Source organism: Ptychodera flava, chromosome 10 (genome assembly GCF_041260155.1).
Source record: "Ptychodera flava strain L36383 chromosome 10, AS_Pfla_20210202, whole genome shotgun sequence".
NCBI classification, from domain to species: domain Eukaryota; kingdom Metazoa; phylum Hemichordata; class Enteropneusta; family Ptychoderidae; genus Ptychodera; species Ptychodera flava.
Genome location: NC_091937.1, coordinates 11,334,698 through 11,359,507, shown reverse-complemented (window position 1 = coordinate 11,359,507; position 24,810 = coordinate 11,334,698). Strand labels below are relative to the sequence as shown.

General features: G+C 40.8%; 1 protein-coding gene across 1 annotated transcript; it reads right to left on the bottom strand.

Annotated features, from left to right (window-relative positions):
• Positions 1 to 1,076: 1,076 nt before the first annotated feature.
• LOC139141987 (death domain-containing protein 1-like) lies at positions 1,077 to 19,534 on the bottom strand. The gene is made up of 9 exons (XM_070711771.1): positions 18,766 to 19,534; positions 9,837 to 10,521; positions 8,167 to 8,503; positions 7,288 to 7,464; positions 6,270 to 6,673; positions 5,215 to 5,475; positions 4,289 to 4,628; positions 3,693 to 3,753; positions 1,077 to 2,904 (listed from the first exon to the last, which is right to left on the bottom strand). Exons 1-9 carry the CDS (start codon positions 19,259 to 19,261, stop codon positions 2,621 to 2,623), a joined length of 3,045 nt encoding a protein of 1,014 aa, XP_070567872.1. The 5' UTR covers positions 19,262 to 19,534; the 3' UTR covers positions 1,077 to 2,620.
• Positions 19,535 to 24,810: the final 5,276 nt, after the last annotated feature.

The window sequence follows — 24,810 nt, the reverse complement described above, 5'->3', positions numbered from 1 at the left end:
GTGGGGCTTGGGCTTCTGTCGTGCGGCTCGTGCCTTGCCTTGGTTGGGGCAAGGCACGGGCCGCACGACAGAAGCCCAAGCCCCACGGCCAACCAAGGCTACAATTATTGCAGCTGCTACACCTGTACACACCCCTCACTGCGTTAGCACTACATGTCAAGTATTCATTGTTTATAAATATTTCCTCTACAAGCCAGCAACTGAATTTTGATCTCCGACAACTACAGAAGCCTGGTAGAGATTATAAGATTGTACATCCACTTCCATTCGTGCATAGATTGAATTGGCATAGTATCGCGATATACTTGATTGTGTGCCAGGGCACAACTCATAATTTCCACGCTTCGATAGACGAGTTGAAAATAGGTTGAAATTAAACACTGAAGTTTTTATTATACGCTGCAAATCATCGTTACATTTTACTTGCACTGGCGGTTTGTTTCGTGTTTGAAGTTCTAATGAAGGATAGATTTTATGTCAGTAAATCCGGGCCTGAAAATAACACTGGTCCGAGGTCTGGGACCAGTGATATCTTATCGAGCACCAGTATAACCCTCAAAAGTCCGTTGACCAGTACAAAAGACAGATGAAACCACTGAACAAGAACTTGGGAAATTTGCCAAGTAAATGGTATTTGCTATGTGTCCGTATTACAAAAATTGACCAAGTGCATCCAAAGCAAATATGATAGAACTATATGCAAATATAACATGAGTAAGAGGAATGAATCATTCTCGTATTGTTATGCACATTTTGAGGACCAGTGGATTTTACCCAGGGACAAGTGGAAAAAAAACCGAGTCACTGGTCCTGGGAACAGTGGGAAACAAGGGAAATGTTCAGGCCCTGTAAAAACAATGACAAATAAGTACAGTCCTCTTTAACTGGTCCATCGAAATACTAGTTGGCCATTCCTGAATGAGTTGATAATCTCATTAGCAATCAAAGTTGTTTTGCAATGTATGATGCTCATCCAAGAAAGCTTATTTTCAATATGTTATTTACCGTGAAGTTTTCGAGCTGTTTCAAACAGGTGTAAAACGAATAGTATGAAAAAATGGCAAGTGCAACAAAGATAGAGTCAATTAATCTGCTAAATTTTATTATATAATTATGACAGTAGAAAATCACATTTGCTACATAAATCTTGCACATACACTTAGATTGTTCATGGCTTGTAAATAAGTCATTATGAAGACATGATTGCATCGCGTCACGATGTTTGCATATATAGTGCTGCCTTTGAAGGACGGAATCGAAAATAAAGACACAAATGGAAGTTCAAGTTCATTGTTATCAAGTCGTACATAAATCTTAAGATATTACAATATTCATATGCCAACGATGGCCGCTCTCTTTTAAAGGAAGGTTACCCTTGTTCCAGTCAGATTTGTTGATGCAAGTGAATTTCAGTCATGTTTAATTTGGAAAATGGTTTATGATGAGATAAAAGTGACTAGCTGCCAAGTTGTGTGTGCTTACATTTTATCCACACTGTTGATATGGGAGATGTAAATAGTGTGTTAGTTTATTCTGAAAAGATCATTCATCGGGTATTTCCTTTGTTACGCTCTTTTCCCACCGAAATCATTCATTCCATCAATCGTAATTTTGGACTCCTTTACATGGACTCGGTCTGGGGGATTTGGTCGATTAGTGATTTTCACTTGGTGGCCAAGCAAAATAAGTGCGCCACCTATTATGTACAGTCAAATTACTGCTGACAGTGCACAGGTGAACATTACTGACACGACTCTTTTACCATATAAGGAGGCATGCAAGTTTTGAATGACAACCTAACTCTGTAACTCATCTGCATGTATTTCTTGTAGATTCCAGAAATTGAGTCATTCTTTCCAGTCTCCCTTCTTCATCATTTATATCTGTGACGATTTTGAAATTACGTTTTATCTGCGACTCTTTTTGCGTGTTGGAAGGTTGATATCGATATATGAGACCTCTCACAAACTACAAAATGGGCAACACAAAATTTATAAAACATTTACTTAATTCCTTCCAGTCAGCGAGAGCGAAGTGATACTTTACTAGTCGGAATAATGTCTCTAACATATAGACATGACTTCCGCTTTTCATACTATATGACAAAATGTAAAAAAATATACCCCGTAATATTACTCGATGCCGAGGGCTTTACATTTTCAAGAGATCAAACTTGTATAACGAGGGCAAACAGGTTCATGTCTGAGTTAATACTTGGCGACAAAAACGAAAGCAGACACCAGTTCTGACGAAGCGGTGATCGTCCACATACTCTGATTGTCGAAGTCACTTTGGAATTGTTTTGCAACGCAACAGAAATAAACATACATGTATAATTAATTTATGGTCGGACATGTTCGACAAAACTGGCTTTGTGAATTGTGCTGTGTTGGTAAAAGTTGATTAAGTGTTCCTATGTTGTGTCTTTAATTTATCATCTATGAAGAATTAATGTGCGAAAAACTTAATTTTAACATTGAAATTGAAATTTATGAGTAGGTTTTTGAGTTGTAAATAATTCCACTCAAAGATACTGCATAATACGTCCCAAGTAAACTTATTAAGCTCAGCCAGAAAGTTGTTTCTCTTGGCAACCATTTGACGTCATATCCGGTATACATTATGATCTGTCTTTACTTTTGGCCAATAGTTCCTCGGCGATGTCGTACCGACCACAGCGTGTCAGAGCCCGCGCCAGTTTTGGCAATTTGTTATACGATCTCGGTAGCGAGCTTCTCCAGGTGATGAGGGCGTCAAAACTCTGCTGCTGCATGTCATTGGGATTGTTTCTCTGGATGCTCTGCAGACGGCTTCGTTTAATTCCCAGGTAGGCAGCAAGGGTCTCCCATTCGTGCCCCAGCTCGGAGGCGACCCATCGTAGACTGTCGTTACTCACGGATGGGTCTGAAAAAGTGATTATGAGCAAAATCCGTAAAGTTTTCAATGTCTTACAAATTATAACCATGATCAGTCAATATTTCACCATATTGCACAGATGATTGCGCAGAGCCTCTGGGATGGGGTATATATAAGCTTTATGGAACTTATTATGGATGTAGGTATCACACCGAGGCAGTATTTAGCGTGTTTCGAAGACAAATACCCATTATTAGTCACTGCTATGGTTTGAATAAAAATTTGCATGAGTGACCAATCACAGAGTGAAGCAACGTTTGGCGTGAATTCAAAACGTCAATGCAGGCTGTCTGTTCGTCCTCCCATCCCCAACATTCCAACATATTACAGGAGAAGTTTTCCTGTTTTACGGCAGCATACGCCTCGAAAGTGAACGACTTAAACTTTACTCGATGAAACTTTCAACCACTCTCTTACCAAATTCAAAATAAAACTCTGGCGTCACCGTGCAAATTTTGGTACTAGAGAAACAATGACCTAATATTTACCGATATTTGAAATTAAAAATGGCCGCCATCCCTGTGTTAACTCAATTGGTCAATGGGAAATTAAAAATCGCCGCCATTTTCGGAAAATAAAACGGTAAAAACTTTACTTACTCCAAGAGCTTTAAAACTAGCTCCACAAATGATAGATCAGAAAAGAATTGGAAAAATTGAGAGTCTGAATATATCTTCCTTCTTCTTAATATGACAGTCATAAAAGTACGTAAGCTGTGAACCAGCCTGTGGTAAGCATAACAAGAGAACATAAAATTCCTACAAACTTTGACACACCTTCAGCTTCTAGCGCCGTTGCACGATAACGACTTGGTGGTCTCAGCGGCTCGGGTTCTCCCTAGAAACGAAACAGAAATGCCGGACCATTACTGCCATTTTCCTATCACAATTTCTGCTTCCCTTTTGAATTGCAGTAAATCATTACAGGCAGCCATTATTTCGTAATGTTTAGCTACGTGCACAGAAGTGCAGGATTACAAAACCTTGGAATATAGGAAAATGCTTTGAAAGTATTTTACAACGTTTCCCTATAGCGATAGAATGTATGTGTTATACCAACATATGGACCACGCGAGACAATCCAGTCAGTATTGCACGTTAACGTATCTTATCTATTTTTTTTTATCTTACAGCCTTTTCCTATTGCCCATTTTGTTGCACAACTCCAGTGTTTTTGATTTATGAGTTTTGATTTACGTAATACCGAAACCAAGATTCCGGTCCTCGACTTCGGTCGTGGAATTACGATACACGAAGTCGACACATCAATTGTATAACAACTTGTCTTGAGTTAGCTGTGACACATCGCCACGTTGCAATGTCGGTCACAAAACATCTCATTTTGAATCGGTACAATATCTACTCCTACTAACCTTTGGCAACACAACAGCTAGTTTGCACATTAATTCTTTATTTGATTTTTCCTTGGTCTCTTTCTCTTTCTGTTCCCTCGCTTCTCTCGCTTTCTTTGCCTCCTTGGCGTCCTTCTTAGTGTCCTTAGCTTCCTTGTCGGCCTCGAAAGGATCGGTACCCTTGTCTTCCAGCGTCACCCTTGGTTTTCCGTAGAACTCGGCCACGCCTCGGTAGAAGGGCTGGCTGTAGTTGCCGTACTTGTTGGCTTCCTTGATGCTGAACTCCAGGATGTTCTTACGCTGGGCGTGGAAGTTGAGCGATAGGTTGCTGTCTCCGATAACTTCAATATTGCCGGTGAACCTGAAAACAAAGGCGCAGAAATAGATCGATCGGTGGGCATATTTAATAATACACATTTAAGTCATGGGCAGTGTGACGACAAACACATCACAATCGATGTGGAAGTAATAGTATGCAGAAAACACTCAACTTGACAATTACATATATCACGTAAGTTTGTTCTCGCTGTCGTATCAATCGGAAATACCAGCCTGAGAAGCCGCGAAACATGTACACCATAAGCTAGCGAGCACCAAGCAACAATATTCGATCACTCTTGGTGGCTACATTTTGGTTATACGGAACCCATCCATCCTGTGAGTTGACGTGACGGCGACTGTGCCTTTAAATGAACATTAACATTACAAGTATTTGGCATCATTTTGCTCTGCTTGTGAAAAATCATGACGAATTGCCCAGTATTCAACTTTTTCTTTCAACACATTTTGGCCGAGAGGAAGATAAGATGTACTTATTTTCTGGAATAAAATTTCACGACGATATAATCAAAAGTTATGTTAGTTTCCCTTCAAGAACATTAATCACTCAAAACAATGTTTGGAGCGTTCTGTCTGGCCCGCCAACGAAATTTCGATAAAATACATACTTGATTCTAATATTTTGTCCTTCTGACATTGCTATATCGTGACTTGGTTCAGGAGGGGCTTCATAACCTTTATCTATAAGCTTTCGCTCAGTGCTGTCTATGTAACGACTCTGTACCACCTGAACTATCACCTGCTCAGGGTCTTCTGTTTTGTGGTGGAGGATGACGCATGCGTACTTGAGTTGGAGCGAGTCCTCCAGCGAATGTACCATTTGTTCAATCGGCAACGTCGACTGGGCAGCGTAGCGAACGGCTATTATCCTAGAGTACAGAAAACATGGCAGTAGATGAGGTCACAGTATTTTTTAAATTATAACATGGGACAAACAGAGGAAAATTCCAAGTTCATTTAAAATTAGACTTGAACCAAAAGTGAGTTTGCGGCAAGAACATAACATGACGCACGGTACCTCACTACGATCATTACGCAAACAATTGTTCAGCATTAGCTTTCAATTCTACCATATATTTCCGTTATTTCAGTTCTATTCGTAAAATGCAATTTCTTGTTCCACTTTCGAAATCATAGCGAAACCGCAGTGTTCAACTTACTTGTATCAACACAGCAGGTATGCTAGCTGTGGGGTTCATAGCTTTGGTGTTTTACGACTTAAAAATTAGCCGTTAAAAGTCGCAAAGTTCAAATCAGCCCGCAAAAGGCAGGAATCCAGTCTGAAAACACCACAGCTATAGACCCACAGCTACTAGGTATGCGTGAAATTTCCAATGTTGTCGTTCAAGTTGACGACTGAATTGTAGTGTGGACTATAATTCTGCTGGCAACAATAGCATTGCCTATTACCCACAATGCCTAGTGTTTGAAAGTCTACGACTTTGTGTTTCAACAAAAATGAGAGCAAAAAATGAAAAAGATAAACTGTTACCGTTATCGTCCCGTTTAAAATATATTTATATGAATCATTGCTTATTCTGCATGACCAATTGAAGTACGTCTGCTTTTCTTTTGATTTGTTATTCTTATTATATCGTTTTATCCACTTTTACCTATTTATGTGAAAATTTCAAACAAACGGAAATCGATATTCTGTCATTACCTATCGACTGGTTTAGTAATGTCAAAGCTGACCACATCTTTCCTGGCCTGTTTCACTCGCACGTCCATCAGATTCCAGAGGGCGTTCCCACTCTCGTTGCGGCTGAGAACGTGGATGACATCATCGGAATGGTCGGAGCCGAAAAGCTTGGCACTTCTCGGGCGGATGACGAACCCACTGGCCGGACGGGAGAAAACGTCTTTCGCGGCCGTTGAGGGCCTCCCGTGCTGTTTGGTTTCCTTGGTCGGATTCGGCGGCAGGGGCAGCATTATCGTCACCGGTTTGGCGAACTCTTTTTTGCTGGTGTGGGTGAAGTGGAGGATAGGACTGGACGTGATCAGATCAGCGCAGTGACCAAGTCGAGACTTCAAATCGCTGACCGCTGTCAGTTCAACGGGTTGTACCTGAGCGAAAAAAAAAACATGGCAAAATAAACGTCTCTCATCAGTTTGTTATGTTTCTTTGATTGCATAGAAGCCATTTTCTATTTGCAGGATATAAAAAGGTAGCTGCATACCAATAGTAGAAAAGATAGAGACATGGCGTGTACGTGAGGAAACTCATACATGTACTGTTGGTGCTAACCTTGTACATTAGTTGTACATTAGTTCAAATTTAAAAGCTAAACAAACTGCAGGTTAATTCAAGTTTTCTAAATTATCTGTGGGCTCATCTGCGTCCTGAAACGTTAAAACTAGTCAAAGTGGTTCAATCTAGCGGTAAGTGAAAGTCCGCAGTCCAAAATCTATATATAACTGTGAAAGATGAAATAAGCTATTGGTCTGCCAGCTTTTTACGAGACAGTTTTTTTTAATTTGAAATATTTTTTCTTGACGGAAATGAAAATATAGTTTTCTGTGTTCAAGTGAAACATTATTTAGTGGTATGAGTTCACCGTATAGAAACAATAACTTGAGTTCACGAGCAATTACGAAAAAGCTCGATAATTATTGGCAAAATGCACGAACAGGTCGAAAGGACTGGAAAAAGTGAAATACTCGATAAATTATAATATTACCTGAAGTGATATGCTCGTTAAACCACAAGCACCTTGGGGTACACTAACGAAAACTCTTGAATCAACGCTTGATTTTAAGACACCTCCTTTCTTGGTAACTGTGACTCGGTCCTTTGTCCAACGTGCCACAACCGCAAAGGCTCCAAGCTCGCTTACTTTGACCTCGGCAAACATTTTCTGTTAGAAAAATACAGTTTGAGTTGAATATTATTTTCGTTGCCGAAAGTCTTGTAAAGCGGAAAGACTTTGGGCCACTTTTAACTGACGTGAGAATTTCACAAATTCGTCCCTTTTCCCGACAGAAAGACGGACAGACAGACAAAAAGACAAACATACACAGACAGATCTATTGAGGAGACATCAAATGGACAGTTATATCGAATTTCATACGTGAAACCATTTCCCCACTGTTCCAACTTTGGCCGGCAGAAAAATTGTCGATTCGGTACACGTTAGAGAAACGGCGAATCACTTTGAGGATGATTTTGCTAAAGTGTGTCAAAACTATAACTATTTTCTGAAGCACCTAGCATAAGGAGTATTTTGTCAGTTCTGCATTGATTTTTTGAGTCGTTTGTGTTAAAGCCAAAAATGTCTTCAACCAGAAAGTTGAAGTGTCCTGTATAGTTTACTGCCACAACAGATGACTAAAATTGTATGATTTCTCGCAATTAACCAGGATATATTACTAAGCTAACCGTTCTGCTATTAAATCACCAATCCTACCATAATGTTGAGCATAGTTAAAATTTATACTCCTATCATGCAAGCCGACATTATCAGAGTTATTAGTTTATTTTTGCGAAAGTGTATCTCGGTAACTTCAAAGATGACGCGTAAAATGTCATAAATGATAGAGATGTATCGCGTCTTTCTTACTTTTTGGTCTGTTAGAGTACCCTCCGTCGAAGTCGTCGGAATGACCTTCCACTCCCGACCATCCGTGGTTGTCTTGACAACAGCCTCCCTGGCGTTGAGAGGGCGTGCCGTACTGACGTAAGGGATCGCCAGATTGACCGGCGTTGTGAGCTTCTTGTCGTCCGGCAGCTGCATCTCTATTACGTGACTGACGAGCTCTTCGTTTTCTCCTACAGCGCCACCACTCAGGTGATTTGCCAACTCGGCCTTGACTTCATCCTGGGTGAAGTTAACTTGCTTGGCACGCAGAATACACCCAAGTTCCGATTCTTCATTTCCGTTTGGAAGCACGTAATATCTACATTATTTTAATTATAACACAAATTATTGAAACTAGATTTGACACAGGCACGTTTGCGTCATCATATAGACGTGAAATATTCCTGTACACACAACTTATGATATCCTTTCCCATAATTGGAACAACATCAAAGCTATAAGCCACATGTATACCGTTGTATTTGACCAGTCAGCGACTTGTATTCACGAGCAATAAAGAGTATGTTGAGTGAACTGGTCAGAATGTCGCGGCAAACCCGTTAGTAAGGTGGTTTATAATAAAGCTATGGCACAGTAACAGTATATTGAACGTAAGGGGGCGTGAAACTTTGGCAAGGAAATAAGTTTTAGAGCTCGTCCGTTAATCAACTGTGCCATATCGAGAATATGGCACGACCGATAACATCGCTGCATGTGTGCAATTATGATAATTATAATAGACATTATATCATACCAGCATATTGATGGCGCAAATGCAGCGATCTAATAGGCAGAGACGTGAAAGAAGCAGAACCGTGGTATATTCGCGATATATCACGGTTGGCACACGTGCGCACGCTCAGCAAGAGCACAAATCCTTTTTTGACGTTCAACGCAAGAATGTCAATATACTGTTATGATATAATAGCAATAAATCACACCCAGCGACGGTATACCACTCGATTTTGACCAGTTCACTTCATACATGTACTCGCTATCGCTCGTGCATATGTCGTGAACTGGTCAAAATCTCGTTGAATACCATTGCTGGGTGCATTTGTCCTTTATTGTTTAAATATTTGATAAACGATTTCAATTTACAGTAAGAATAGGAGTCGTTGTTTTGCAAGACAAATTTGTTTCACCGGAAAGTGATTGATATTAACGCGTTGTCGCACGTTTCTTGAAGACTTACAAGGCTTTTTCTAAATACGCGGAGAGTCAAACTGGGAAATTGCACATTCAGTTGTGTTCCGTCGAAGAGTCAGCGGTAGAGGGCTACGGATCGTAGAAAGAAAGGGACGACACGCGACATGAGGACACTAAATGAGTAAAATCTCGAATTTTGTCAACTGAAACCACAGTCAGTTGTGATCGGTCTATTCCGCTCGGCGTCTATGCCCCCATAGACGTGTGTACATATGCCTTTTCTCAGGCATATGTACACACGTCTATGGGGGCATAGACGCCGAGTGGAATAGACCGATCACAAGTGACTGTAACTGAAACGCTCAACTGATCGCCTGTGGACTTTGCTGTGATGTACGCATGCGCTTTTCCTGTAGCACTCAATGGTGTGGTGCAGAGACTAGCACTAGCAGTAGTCAGTGAATTTTGAACAACATGCATGGGACGGAGCAGACGTGACTTACTTGTACAAGGGTGAATAAATTATCTCGTCATTTGGTTCGTCTTTCAACTTAGACATTCTCCGTTCCATAGTTCTCTCAAAGCTGCCGGTGGAGGCGGTATCATCATCATGACTGTCGCTTACCCCGTTGTCGACGGCTTCATTTGACTCGTTGCCGTTCACTTTATCGTCATCCTTATCGTTTTTACCTTCGTCTGAGGAATCGCTGTCCGAGCCGCTGCTACTACTTCCACTACCGCTGCCGCTGCTTGAACTCTCGTCCTCCTTATCTCCGTTTTCCCTTTTCTCTTCCACGGTTTCTTCGTCATTCTGTTCCACATCTTCAACAGTAACTGTCTCTGTATCTTTCTCATTTCCATCTTTCTCCCCACTTTCTTCATCGCCCGCCTGTTCTTCTTGATCCTCTTCTTCCTTTTTCTCAGCATTTTCCGTTTCCTTGTCGCCGTCTTCTTCCGCCGCTTCCTCTTCTGTCTTGACTTTCTCGACGGCATCGCTTGTCTCGGTGTTGGCACGTTGCGATTCTTCGGCCGCTGCCTGGGCGACGACAGCCGCTTCGGCGGCCCTGTTCTCGGCCTCGGCTGCCGACTTGATGGCTTCCGCCACCTCTGCCGTGGCTTTCGCTAGACCCGCACACGCAGCTGCGACCAAGGCGTCCGCTTGACACTCCTCTGATGATTTCTTATGCTCTAAACGAGGAAAGAAAATCAATGTTTGAGTTAAATTCAGGCAGCTATCTGGAGTATCATCGGGAATATATCATGAACAGTGTGTCATATACGGCTAAAGAAAATCCCGCGAACAAAAATATCAACGGCTGCTGTAACTGAGATATATTGTTCAATTCAGATTTATAGATGTATATGCGCATTTCGAATTCAGACAGAAGGGAAATTTTATTAAGTTCCCGTGAATTGGACGTGTAATGTCTATTCGAAACGATAAGTCATTCGACAGAATAAATACTCTTCATTTTATTATAGGCTTCGTGCACGGCCTGCACCCACACACTTGTACTTTTATAAGTCTATAGCTGTGTGAGGAAAGAGCCCGGCGCTAGTGTTGCAAATGTTATGTTCTGAGGGCTCTCCCAAAGGAGATCACAGACACATTTCGTAACAGCGCTTCTGAAGCCTAACGTCAATATAAAAACACTTGGTATTACTTGGATATAAAAGCCTTTAAATTCCGTTGGCGAAGTTTCCGAGTCCCTACGTAACGGCGTCGTGTGTTTACCGAAGTGCGTTTGAAGAGTTAACAGTTAACACCGCAACTATCTTTTCATTAAACCCCTGACTTTACAAACGTAACTAAGAGGGCAAACCTCAAATCTGAGTGATGGAAGGAGATTTTAAAAGTATACGTGAAACCAGGGCGATGTAGAATTGTACCCAAGACATTTAATGCAACTGTACTCGTACAAAACAAACATCCTGCCGAAATCTTTTATCCCAATTGTTTGAATGGATCACGTTTCTTCGGTGATAAAAGTGCGCTTACTACTACTCGATAGGAATGCTTTAGCCCTAGCTCTTCACTGCATCGATCAGATATCAGGGATTGCCTCTACAGCTCTTCCACTGTTCAACTTTTGGCCGTAGATGGCCTTGTTCAGAGTCGCTATCTAATGGGTTAAGAGCTCGAGTTGGCTTCGTCAAGTATGGGCAGTTTTGTTGAATGTATCGTTTGTAAATGGAACAACACTGTTTTTGTCAAGGACAACGCTTGCAATCATACGATTAGGATCCCTCTCTCTCTTTCTCTCTGGGAGCTCACCGAACGAGCTTTACACTTGATATAACAACAGTTTAACGATTCTGTCCAGTGGCAACTTTGTCTCCATATCTACGCAGCCTCTCAAGGGTTTACTGTTTGTTCGCTGTAATACCTGCACTTGATTTCAATGTAGGACACTGAGATTTGCCATTTGTCACCATAGCAACGAAATGGCTGATGGGGGAAACGCACGCATGTGGCGTTTCTATGTTCCGATGTAAACATACACACACAGCACTTGAAAAGCCACGCGAGTTCAAATCTCACACGGGAGACAGAGGTGATAAATAGTCCAGATGATATCTCACTCACGGAGTCTCGATTGGAAAAAAATCCTTCGTGTGGATTTACGTGTTTTAAAGGCTTTTACAAACATCGGACGTGACGGTTAGGGGTTTAGTTGAGATTAACTGTGGAACATAACAAACCCCCCTACTTTAGACAACTATAAAAACACAATCCACCTCGATCTCAGCGAGCATTAGTATACTTTACCAGCAGATGATAAAATAAACCAGTATATCTAGCAGAAAACAAATTATCCAATGCTACGTCAGTGACTGCAACTGTATGAGCGCAACTGTAACTCGTGGGACTTACGTTTAAAGATGTCTAAATATATATTTTACACATAGCGATCGAGATATTGACATTGCCGACACGTCCGATCCCCATGTAATTAAAGACGATAAAACAATTTAAAGTTGTCTTATATATTAAGACTGAATAGATTTTGATATTTTTTATCAGAGTCCCGGCTTTAAAGTGTTTCCATTCAAACGCAAGTGCTTGCAGCTCAAACTGGGCTATCACCACAACATCTTTCAAATCATAATATTCGCTGGTGTGAGATTATGTAAACATAAAACATATTAATACAATGGAAGTGTTCACACCTGTCGATAGTGTGAACTTTGAACCTAACTGCACCTCAGCCTTTGCTGTTCAGTTTTAACCAGGCATAACGCATTCAGTTTGGCAGAGCGAATTCTTCGTGACAGTAACCTAAGCCACAGGGAAACATACAGCAACTTCTGATATGAAAAAGTGGCATGTATTCGCACTATTGATTTGCCATTGTCTGGTCTGGTAATGCAAACATGTTTCAGTGGCTGAAAAGGGTCTTTAGTCAGCATAAAACTATGATTCATAAAAAAATAAATAGGCCAAGATAACCATTCACATGTTTGTATAAATTGAACTCGTAAATACCTTCACGTGTTTTGTTAATGTGTCTGGTTCAAGCCCAATGGCGAGCATTATCCGGTCACCGTACCGGGCCAATCTCCCCTTTACACTCGTACAGACTCTCTCTCTCTCTCTCTCTCTCTCTCTCTCTCTCTCTCTCTCTCCAAATAAACAATAAAGGGGTCTTCAAATATTTGCAGACCGTTGCGTGGATGATCGATTGAACGAGGATGTGAAACAGCTGTCAATGATATGGGATTTACAGAATCCTTGTCACTTCAGATGTTCCCAGTATTCCAATCATCGCAAACTTTATGCCCTCGTATTGCATCATTAACACAGATTGTAGATTCCAGGGAAATAACTATTTTCTAACTTTATACGCACAATTAAAACTCTAAATTGCTGTTATTCTCTTCGTGGATTTTCTACGGAACAGATTTGTTTCTTCAAGTTTTATATCTCATAACTCACAAAACAGACTGTTTTGAAGCGGATGTTTTCGAAATTTGCTCGACGGTCCATTCCAAGAAGATTTTCTTTTCATTGTGTTTAATGCTTAGGAGACTGTTTCTTTCTCACGAATGCAGTATGAGGTAGCGTGAGAAAACAGTTTAAAACAGTTACCATGTTCATAGCTGTACTTAGGATCCAAACTATCCCATATTAGTACACTCTCATATGTATTACCCGCTTCATTTTCATAACATGCCGTCAGATGTCGCCCCTTAGCTGTCTTCTTGAATCTGTCATTGTCGTCGTCGTTGTCACATATTAGCAGCAAAGGGGTTTGATGGACATCAACAGCTTCGCCTTTCTTGGTGGAATTCGGCTATTTTTCTGTGAAGTCGTTTGATCTGTCGAGTACACCGTCTAGTTGATCTATAAAACTCACTCATCGGTGGAAAAGTCGGCCGGTGTGACCCGAGACGTACGCGACAACGGGCAAACACAGTGTTGTTAGTATCAAAGCTCAATTAGCTGTAACTTTGATGTGCTTTCCGTTATTTTAGTTATGTTTGTGACCACACAATTCCTTGTTGTTTTCCTCAAACCATGTCAAAATACAAATTACAGGTTTCTCGATGTAGCATGTATGTGTATGGTGTCATTACTTTCTTCTTGTCAACGAAACAGTAATTTCCCCCGGACAAGACATTCGTTTGCAGATAATAATTACGCATATTTTATACATAAACCGTGGTGTTTGCAAGTTTAATATTTTGTACTTCAACATACTTTACTTCGAAGTAGAAGAAGAAGTGTATGTGTCCAAGAACAAAAAAATGATGAAAATGTTATCCAAGGTTGGAGTTATTGTAACTCTTAAAATGAATCAATACATACAAATCGATATCTTGACGTTCGAATGTATACAAGCTTTCAGGCCGAGACCTATGCTGTGACCCTGTGAGCGTGTTCTTGTGTTTCCCAGCTTTACCATCGAAGGGCCAAGGATAGATACAATTGAAGGCCTTCGTCCCTAAAAGCGCGGCTTTGATAATTACCTGACATGCCTTTAATATGCGTCCTCTTTGGTATGGAGGAATGTCTTTTTATGGCGTGACCTTGGTTGACCTCGGTGAATATATGTAGTTATTGATTAGTTTAGCCCTTCGCAGCCAAGTGACAATTTGACGGAAATGAATGAATGAAGTTTCTACCAAAGGGATGTGTAAACACTTTTTTGCTGAATCAGAGTTAGTTACCTTTACAGGCTTGTTCAAGAACCAGGATTTAGGCTGGAGTTGTTAGGAGTAATTTTGCCGAAAAAAATAACGATTCTTAAATGTTATCGGTGAATCTCTGGAAAGCTAAAACGTGTTCACAAATATTGATTTTCCGCGTTTCGTGAGGGATTGTATAACATCAGTATCGTAAATCATATCGAAGACAAGTGGGTGCACAGAACCAGTCACTGGTCACATAGTCAATGGTCACCCACGACTGTATTCCCGCTCGGCCTTGGCCGTCAAGTTGCTTTAATTTTCACACGTCACGCTATCTGATGACATTGACAGATCACGATCGATGTCTTTTACGTAGAAGAAAAGCAGCACGTTTTCTGGAATGTTTCAAATGACGTCATCTGACATAATTTTGAAAATAACACTACAGACAAGGGGTATTAGCGTCTTCTTCTCTGTTATGCAGTAAAATATACACTCCCTTGACCCTGACCCGACGTTGACATTTGCGACAAAACTTCCACTTTACTCTGCGAAGGGACTGTGATTAGGTTCAGGAGGAGAGCACAATGTATGAGAACTGCGCCGAAAGCCGCAAGAAGTTAATATATTGGATATTAAATCAACAAGTGGTTATATATACTATATTGAGTCGGCGCGGCGGGAGACGAGATTATAAACATACCGCCCCGACAGCCGTTCAGGTAAATAATATCTTTAAAATAAACATACATTAAGAAGTGGAGTTTTCAATTTCCCAATACGTCGAAAAGCGTTTCACAGAAATAATTGAAATAGCCACTTCTGTGCATGCCGACTCAGGCAGCCGAGAAAAGCATGTAAATATTGGGAGTTTTTAAAACACACGGTGGCGTGCAAATGTCGGTGACAGATTGTACGGCGGACTTAGTTTCCTGGTAACGGTATGAAATGCAGCGCACAGTATCAATAAAATAAATCCAAGGGCACACAATTAAGTGACATTAGCAAATGTAATAAATGCAAGATGGTCAAATATTTTTCTTTTAAGGATTATGACTAATCGGTCTTGAGTGACACTCCGTTTGGAACTTAATGCCTGTATTTGCACTTGTTTCTATCCAGAATATATGCATTGTAAATTTGTTTGCAATTTCCACTTTTGCAGGGCAGATGTTTTACAAATGTTCAAATTTAGGATTAATCCCTTGTCTGATGTCATGGAGTCTTTCCCACAAAATGAAACTCAACTCGGTCTCTCCACAAGTGAGTTACAGTACGGTCGAGTCTCTCAGCCAGAATCAGGCTGGTATGCATGGATAGTCACGTAAAACCAAGAATTTAAAAAGAAATTGGGATTTATGAATAAATCACTACCCACGAAGGTTTGTGTTTGCTGCATATGTGAATCATGGATGAGTTGAACGCCTAAGTATAACTGACCCGGCTTACATAAATTAATCAGGCTTCTTCTACTGCGCATGCGATTAATTGGATGAGAAAGATGTGTTTTTTTACGAGAGGTCACATTGCTGTTGCTATGGTAAATACAGAGGTTTACGGACTACGAAAACAGAACAACAATTCCTTCTCAATCGTGAAATCTTCTTGAACTTGAGGGTGCGTCACATTGAAACTTCCGTAATCACACAAACTCAACTTCTTGTATTGCCAGAATCATTGCTGCCTCGTAAATCTAAACACCTTTAATGTTTAAATATTACCCGGTGATGGAGGAACCACAGAAACAGCTCTGAATCACAGGCCGGTTTTCTCTCAACACGTACATCCGGGATCCTCATGTTCCTCGGTGATTGGTGATGCTAATCCGATATAGCAACAGATTACGATTCGGGTAATTCCAAATAAGCCAATTAGACACACAATCGAAAACGATATAAGGATCATTAGGTCATATACAAAAGATAATCATGGTTAGCCAAATTTTGCACAGTAACGCCGTCTGCTTGCAAATCAAAATCAAATAAAATATCTCGCCATGACGTCACTTATTCTTGAAATTCGTTCCAGAACTAGAAACGTGACGTCAATTCTTTTTGTGGCATTTAAAATGCAAATCCGGTAGATGGTATACAGATAAGGTCAGCATATTACGTGGATTGCTTACAACACGTGCCGTTGAAGAGCCGGTGGAAATTCCTAGTATTAGGGTTTTTGTATTTGCATATTGAATCATCAATCTGTTAATTTGATTAGTAGGCAAGGCTACTGTGTCAGTGATATTTGCCTTTCAGCTTAGCTCTTTCATTGACTCCGTGTGTATGTGTATAGAGTTGCCGTTAAATGATAGCGGTCTCAAAACTCATAGTTCTGTTCCTTGATTACTATTACTCACAGCATGGAAGCAAAAAGAGCTTTTTTACCTCCATATTCATAGGTACGATTAGGCTTGCCTCGCATTATAATCTGCACGTGGGACACGCCATTTGCAGAAAAACAGATAAAGCGTAAGGCTGAGCCGAAGGTAAAATTTTGCATTATTTTCAAAACCTTCTTAGGTCTGCAGTATTGCGATTCGTCTGAAATAAATGCGTATATCTAAATTTTCTGTCACTCACAGGGTAATTTATGACATTGAGAAGATTAAGTCAATATCGTCCGCCGATGAAACGTTCCTGCATATGCACTGTGGGTACTAGTATTCTGCAAATACGAATAACGTATCTACTGTTGGGCATGAGTAACAGCATAACCAGGCAGGTCTCGAGCGAATCGCAGCCCTGATTGAAACTGTTTTAGTTTGTGAATGTCGTTGTTGTATGTGTAAAATAACATGAGTCATTGTAAACTGAGCGACCACTTTATCTCGCTTTCCTACATGTAGTTGTAATAATAAAGAAAAACAGCACTTTGTATGACATCATCAGTTTATAGCATACCACTTCTTGCACATTTCGCTGCTTTTCAGATTGTTCTCGACTAATTTCGTTTGACTTGCGTAATTGTAGAACGACCGTGAAATACAAGCAAGGTGGTGATGACACGTCATGATGAGTGAGCTCTACAGATAGCCTACCAACCAATGAATTCTCAAAATCACAGCCACAGTGGGACTGTGTCACAGCCAAGCGTTGCCGGTTATACGCTTGGATCCAGGTTTCTATGCAGCGAATGTACACAACCCAATCGTAGTTTTGAATTCACCTTTCAATACCGTGTTCCTAATGTGAATCAGATTTACGGAGAATTTCATTTTGATTTCAGACCAAAGTCACCAGCATTTGCAATTATCATACAAATTCACTCAAAGCACACAACAAAATTACATAATACTAGTTTCGCACCATGACCCTTGACATCTGTGTATGCGGGCATAGAATATTTATTATACTGGTTCCTACTTCAATCTTTGAAGCATTTTGACCCACCAAAGATGAACGCTTCCACATATTGTCCGTAAATATCACATTAGATAGTAACAAGCTATTTGATTTACAAAATTATCATTCACTTTGGCTTGACACTGACTCGAGCAAAGTCCCTCAACGTTGACCATGGGATATTCTAGATTGCCGAAATGTTTTAAATGCTTGTGAAGACGGGTGCAATTTTCGGTAATTCGCTGTTGTAGTGTGCAGTACTCGGTATTAATGTACGAATGGATTGGAATACACTAGTCGTAATCGACTTTCCTGTACCGTAATGCCAAACCAATATATGACAGCAATGTTATGCGTGGTCAATCGATCGATAACTTTGATAAATTGTCTGTGCACGGTGTGTGCTGATCGATCCATTGATTGATTTATCGGTTGGTGCCCGAACCGAATTTGCAGCGACTTGGTGCCAGCGCCCGACACTTTCCGGAACACAAAACTTGAACAATTCGCCCTTTATGTCCCACGCCACGATATTGTGACGAACTTGTCCGCTGTTGTTATATATCTATACAAGGATCTATTACCTATGTTGTGTTGAGAGGAGGGGTAAGGGTTCAAGAGTCGTGCCAGGTCACGAAAATATTGATCATGAAATAATTCTAACAAATCGTCCAAAACCCCAACAACTTACCACTCGGCACCCTGGCACGTCAAGAAACTTGGCTTATCCGCAACCTTTTGTGATTAACAGAGCAGGGGAGCATTGTCATTGTAATTTCCAACATCAATTCACGGACAGGATGCATGCTTTTATCTGATCACGCCAGAAAGAACTCCTACGGTAAACATGAATTGTCAGTGCGGCCAAGCTTCTCAGGGAACGGGGCAAATTTATAGCCAGCCTGACGTGTCATTAATAATCGAATAAACTACAGCCGACGCTGAGGTATGCGTCACTTACCTGTCTGAGAGCTGTCGAGGATAATGTTATATTTGTTCAGTTTATCCTGCATTGCCGTCTTGAGATCTGTCATGACCTCACGTATATCTGCGATGTTACGCGTCAATTCCGCCGCCTGGGCGCCGCTGGCCTGCAGGACTCGGCGAGTCTCCTCCAGCGTTTTTCGGAGCTCATCGCCGTCATATTTCCTGATGTCGTCGAGGTCCGTTAATCCTTTGTTCTGTGTCCGTATTCTATCGGAGAGTCCGGAAAGCGTTTCGGTGTAGTTCGTCAGTGCTTCATTGGTGATTTGTCGTTGTGAGGCAGCCGACTGTGGCCGGCTGGAAGCAGCAGACGACGGCCTGTCCTTAGGGCTGACGGACACGCTAGTGGCTATTTTCTCACCCTCGCTGCTGTTGCTGTCAGTCCCGCTCTCTCCGCTACTGCCGTCGCTTTCCGACTCTGACCCGCTGCTAGAATCGGCGGGTTTTCGTTCATTTTCTTTGGTCTGTTCCATGACTTTGAGCGATCTGTATCGAAGTGTAAACTGCCCAAAGGCACCGCAACCTATGAAGTGACGAACTCAGACTGTGTGACGGTCAGTGGACTCACCCTACCGACGTCCACGACACATTTCGGATCCTCGTTCGCCGTACGACTATCTATCCTGTTCACTCTACGGCCACTTCCGCAAAACAAAACAACAACTCGCCGACTGTACACTGCAGGAGCTTGCAATTGACTAACACAAACTACCTTGCTACTCGTAATAACATTGAATAATCCCAAACCCACGTGACTCGACCTAGTAACGAGCGTCGGCAAGAACGCGTCGGTCCGTTGCCGAGGGGGACACTAAAACTATTGAAGTTTCTTCATTGTAACCGCGAGTGTTCGGCAAATATGATTAAAACCGACAAATATATCTCTGTTTACAATTGTACTTATGGCAATGACTTATCAAAGGTTTAGGGGAATATAGCGAAACCGATTCATTTCCGTCCGAAAAAATAAGCATTGGTCGCTCAATGCTTTTGTAAACATTTAAATTGAAACAAAATTATTACCAACTGATCGCGAAAAATATCTCGCGATATTTCATAAAGCCAGAGAACAAAGTCATTTCCCGACGCTTCGTTTCCATGGTGACGTGATACACACTTTCCTGCGCATGATCGGTAGCGCGTTACTTAGGTTGCCCGAGCATAGGGTATTTTAATAGTCAGGTGGAATCACAGCGCTGCGTTTCTCCATTCTATCGCCAAAATACAACGTTTCATTGAAGCGTACCGAGTAACGATTCCCTGTGCATTATATCTTGTCCGTTTCCATTGTCAGGCGACCTTTTGAAATGGACATCGCCGCGAGACCCCACCGCTGCAACAAAGCTGGGTGCGCTTCAAAAGCGCCATTGTTATGATGTGAGCTGTTTTGGTAACTGACAGAAGATTGCCGCCGATCCCCGATTTAACAAATACGGGAGCTTACCCAAAATGCGTTTCCCTCATCTCAAATAACATGTGGACTGATTGGCGATGAATGCGTACACCACTAATTGACAATGAACCAAGCTCAAACACCTTTTTATAGACCCAGTGTAATAAATTGTACAGCTAAGTATAGACCATTCCCTGGAGGGTAAGTGAACGGCTTTGGTTGAACCACAGTCCCCACAGCTCTGAAACTGTAAAGTACATATACACAACTTCAACTTGTACTGTTTTAGTGTCACAATGTACCTGCAAATAACTCAAACATATCCCATTGGTAATGACATAGCTACTCAGGCTTAGAACACGCTGGCGGAATTCACAAAATGCTGTCTGACTTTTCAGTGAAGCAATTACTGCAGTTCTACGTCAGATGTAAACATGTTTTTCGCAAGTTTTGAATTTCACCAACAATCGCCTCGGTTCTCCTCTAGTATTTACAAATCCTTTGTGAAATATTTGAAACATTTTATTCGGTGGGAGAGTTTGCCTGGAGGAACGATAACGCTTGGTTACGGGCAACGGGTGAAAGTCTTCGAGTGGACCGAGTGCTACACCACTATGCTTTGACAGCTCACAGGCTGCATTCATTTGTTGAGGGACTGTTGACAGCGTCACAGAAACCCACTGGAGCGTAATTTGCGCTCTCACGATTCAATCGTAGTGACCTCGGCTTCACTCTTACACACCCAATCAATGGTTTGACTCCAATGTTTTTATGTGGTTTAGATTGGAATATCACATCGGCAAACAAGGGTGAATGTGATAAAGAAGGATATTTGTGTACCTGAGACACATCAATCAATGCATTCTCCTGTGCAAATATCCAATTCTAATGATTCTAGAATATTTCTTAAAAGCTTTATTGGCAAAATTTCACGTCAGTATATCAAAAAAGAAAGATTAAAACACTGAACAGGAAAGCGACATTTCGATGCATACTCCCTATGCTGACTTTATAGCGTGTATCCTGGCGTAACGAAATCTACAACAAGGCAGGTATACGTATAATTATGTAACACTGACACAATTCTTTGATATTTAAACCACGGTGTCAGGTCTGGTTAACAGATTTGATCAGTAGTGCAGAGTGTAAATTTACTTGTTATCAATAAGAGCTCCCAGACCGTGGCAAGTCATCAAATATTTGCCATGCCTCGAAGCTGTCAGTGTACGTAGGTAAAGGGTACGATAATATGGTTGCTGTCTCCATGAAACGTACCCGCCTGCAAATACACGAACTGCGGCGGAAGTTCGTGACGGCATCTCGATTTAAAGGTGAAGATCGTCCTCCCCTAAAGACAAACACAAACAAACAATAAAAACAGCACACAACAAAAACGCGCAAAGGTTTGAAAATCATTTTAAGAAACCTTTACAGCGCCCGCTAAACACAAAATTTGAACTTATATTTACAAAGATTGATAAGCATGTCTACATCTGATACAGTTATTAATGCATTAACTTATCTGTGTTTGGTTCAACAGATGCATATAACGGTAAAAAAGCTCATCTAAGATGGCTGTATATCGGACAAATTAAAAAAGAGCATGGTACTCATCCTCAACGTCACCAGTGTGACAAAACGTACATACTCTGAAATAAGGATCTATTTCATCACGTCCACCTTTCTCGAATCGCTGTCTAAGCGATGAAAAGCACCAAAAGCGTCACGGTACGCAGGCCTGCATAAATTTACAATGTTATTTAAGGTCAAGCAAAGGTCATGCGGCAGTATTAGAGTCAGCGACATGCATCGAGCAGTTGGCTGATAAATGCTAACCTTTGGGTACGGATTGTATTCCTTGTCGATGCCATAAAAATAATGACTGACACTTTACCACGCCATGGTGGCGATCTTTGTGATCATGACGTCACTGTGACACCATTTATCGATCGACAAGCCGTCTCTCACAATTTCTTACAGCAATTGCTGTGATTTTTTCTTGTCGCCATCGTTTGAAGTTCTGCTATTTCAAGTGTTAACGCGCAATTTTTTTAAAAATTACTTAAATGTTTTTACAGCATACGTCAATTCGACTATGGAGTGAGGGAGTCTTTGTGTCGCAAGTATTCATGTCGTACAGTCCAAGAAAAGTTCAAATGTCTATCAGCGATTGATTGAAAGCAAAATGAAAGTTTATTAACCACTCAAAATGAAAACATGCCCAGAGCCAAAATTTTAGCATTTGCTGCACTCATCTTTCCGAGCGTTTCTTTCACGTTCATTCGACTCGATCAAGCCATCGTAACCTTTACGCTGGTGTATTTCCATCTCTAGTATACCTTGTAGTCTGCTCTCGTGTGTGTTTTCCTTGTTACTCTGAATTTCATGTTCAATGTTAGACTTTAAAGACTAACATGATTGGAACTAATTTGGGATAATTAGATGGTAAAGTAATGTCCATATAATCTGCAAATGTAAGCTTATCTGTTTTTCTTTTCAAGTTAAACACTTGTTTTTGTGAGTAATTTGTAATATCGCAACATTCAGCTATAGGGTACCTAACACTTTTGAGAAATTTGAAAAATATGAAAATCCAATTATCTCAAATTAGTTCCAACCTTTTAAGATGTCGCTTCGTGGAAAAAGGCGTTATTTTCTACAAATAATGTTTTTATGGCATTGAATGGTTATCCTGATGTACAATATATTTTCAATTTAAAATGAATTCATGATCAAAAAATGCGCTTTATTACGTCGCAGAAGCTTGGTTAAACTGGTCTGTTGTCCCCATTCTCTTGATTCCATGTCAGTACTTACTCGATTTTAAAGACAATCGAGGCATGTAAAAGAATGCTTAATATTGAGCAAATAATATTTTTACTCTACACTGAATATCCTGACACGCAATATATTTTCAATTTAAAGTAATCAAATTATCTCATATGAAATGTATTGCTCCGAAGAATCTTGATGAACCTGGTCAATAGGTCACGCACAGTATTCACACCAACTCGCCCAACTATACCCGGTGAATTTAGACCTTACTTCCATGTGCCGGCTGTCAAAATTTGCGCGATGCATACCCAGCTTATAGAGACCGCAAGAGTAGAATACTTCGCGCCTATTTCTGTCTCCCAACAAAATCGTAAGATTCATATTGTTCTTCTAAAGAGAGTGGCGTGTACATTGCTGCGCAACGGGGGTTAAGGGCCAAATATTGTAACACGGCAATTCAATTATCTCTAGACCATATTAACTCGATCCGTAATTTGAATGGTTTATTTCCAAAATACCATGTAGAATTAGTGGGGAGTAACATTGTGTACCGGTATTAAGACATAATCAATCAGCGATGGATTGAAATCAAATATTATTTCACTTGAGACATCACACTGGTTAGGATGGGATGGTTGAGTCCGTTAATGGAAGTGTGACGTCATGATGTGATTGACGTTTTTTTTGGTCACTTTTGGACCAAAGTGAAAATGTCTCGGGACCTCGCTGCATAAATACCACACAAATTTGTTTGCTGTTATCCCTTATATGTTCTTGCCACTTTCTTTTGTTGCTCAGTCAAATTACACCAGACCGAATTAAATCAAATCAAATCAAATTAGACCAGCGGCCGCCGATCGCAAGCGCGTATTACCAATATGGCTTTTATGGAAATCGCTTTTAACGTTTTTGATTCGCCATGAGGTCATCCAAACGATATCTTGTATTCTTTGTTTGTGTTTGCGGAGAGCAAAACTATATTTGTTTCAAAATAAAAATTTTGTCTTGGCATAAATAAAGTACAAAATCGTGTACATTGGATCACAGCCGCTGTTGGAATTGCCTGTAAAATGGCCTGTACTATGAGAGCGTAATTCTCACGTCAATCAAAGGACAAAATGAAATACATGCCGCAGTGTTTGCTTACGAAGGGTAATTGTAACGTCCTGTAATTTTACCCTTTTCTGTCGATGTAATGGCAGCGAAAAGTGCACGTTTCGTTTCAGTTCAACACGAGGAAATGAGGAGATAATTATATTTACAGTTCGAAATCACGATGTTTGACGGTAGCCATGGCAACTGGACTGAGCCCCAGTAAGTAACCCTGGTGACGACGCACATGCGTGAATAGATTTGAAAGAGAGGACAACACAGCTCTTGCGTGTGACAGAGTAAGTAATCATTAACAGCGTTGCCGGCAGATAGCCCTTTTTGCAATATATCACTTTCACAGAATTGACTGACTTTTCTGTGTCAAGAAATGAACACGAGCGAAACGTCAAGAGTTTTATAGATTGAAACTCTTGCAGCACATATCGTCAGTTTCATTTGCTAAGATTTGAAACTTATCTTCTTATGAATGCTGTTTAAAGTAAATGGAGATTTTTTGCTTGAAGAAAGTTAATTCAAAAGCGAGGTTTAAAACTCTGGCTTTGCGAAAGATGTGACGAATTACATCGGTCGTGCTTCTCCTGAAAGTCAAGGTATCATAGCGAAAGAGCCAAAGTTGCTGAACTCATGGAAACTGTCATTCACTTTACTCGAGTTGACCAAATTATGTGACTTCCATTCGCTGCGTAAACACATCCGACGACGACAGCACAATTGGAATGCAAAGCCGAACGAAGCCGAACA

Coding starts and splice junctions, on each gene's coding strand:
- LOC139141987 (XM_070711771.1), bottom strand. CDS start 19,261: ATGGAACAGACCAAAGAAAATGAACGAAAACCCGCCGATTCTAGCAGC. Junction 5,476..6,269: donor ATTACTAAACCAGTCGATAG/GTAATGACAGAA, acceptor TCTGTACTCTAG/GATAATAGCCGTTCGCTACG. Junction 2,905..3,692: donor AACGGCGCTAGAAGCTGAAG/GTGTGTCAAAGT, acceptor TCACTTTTTCAG/ACCCATCCGTGAGTAACGAC.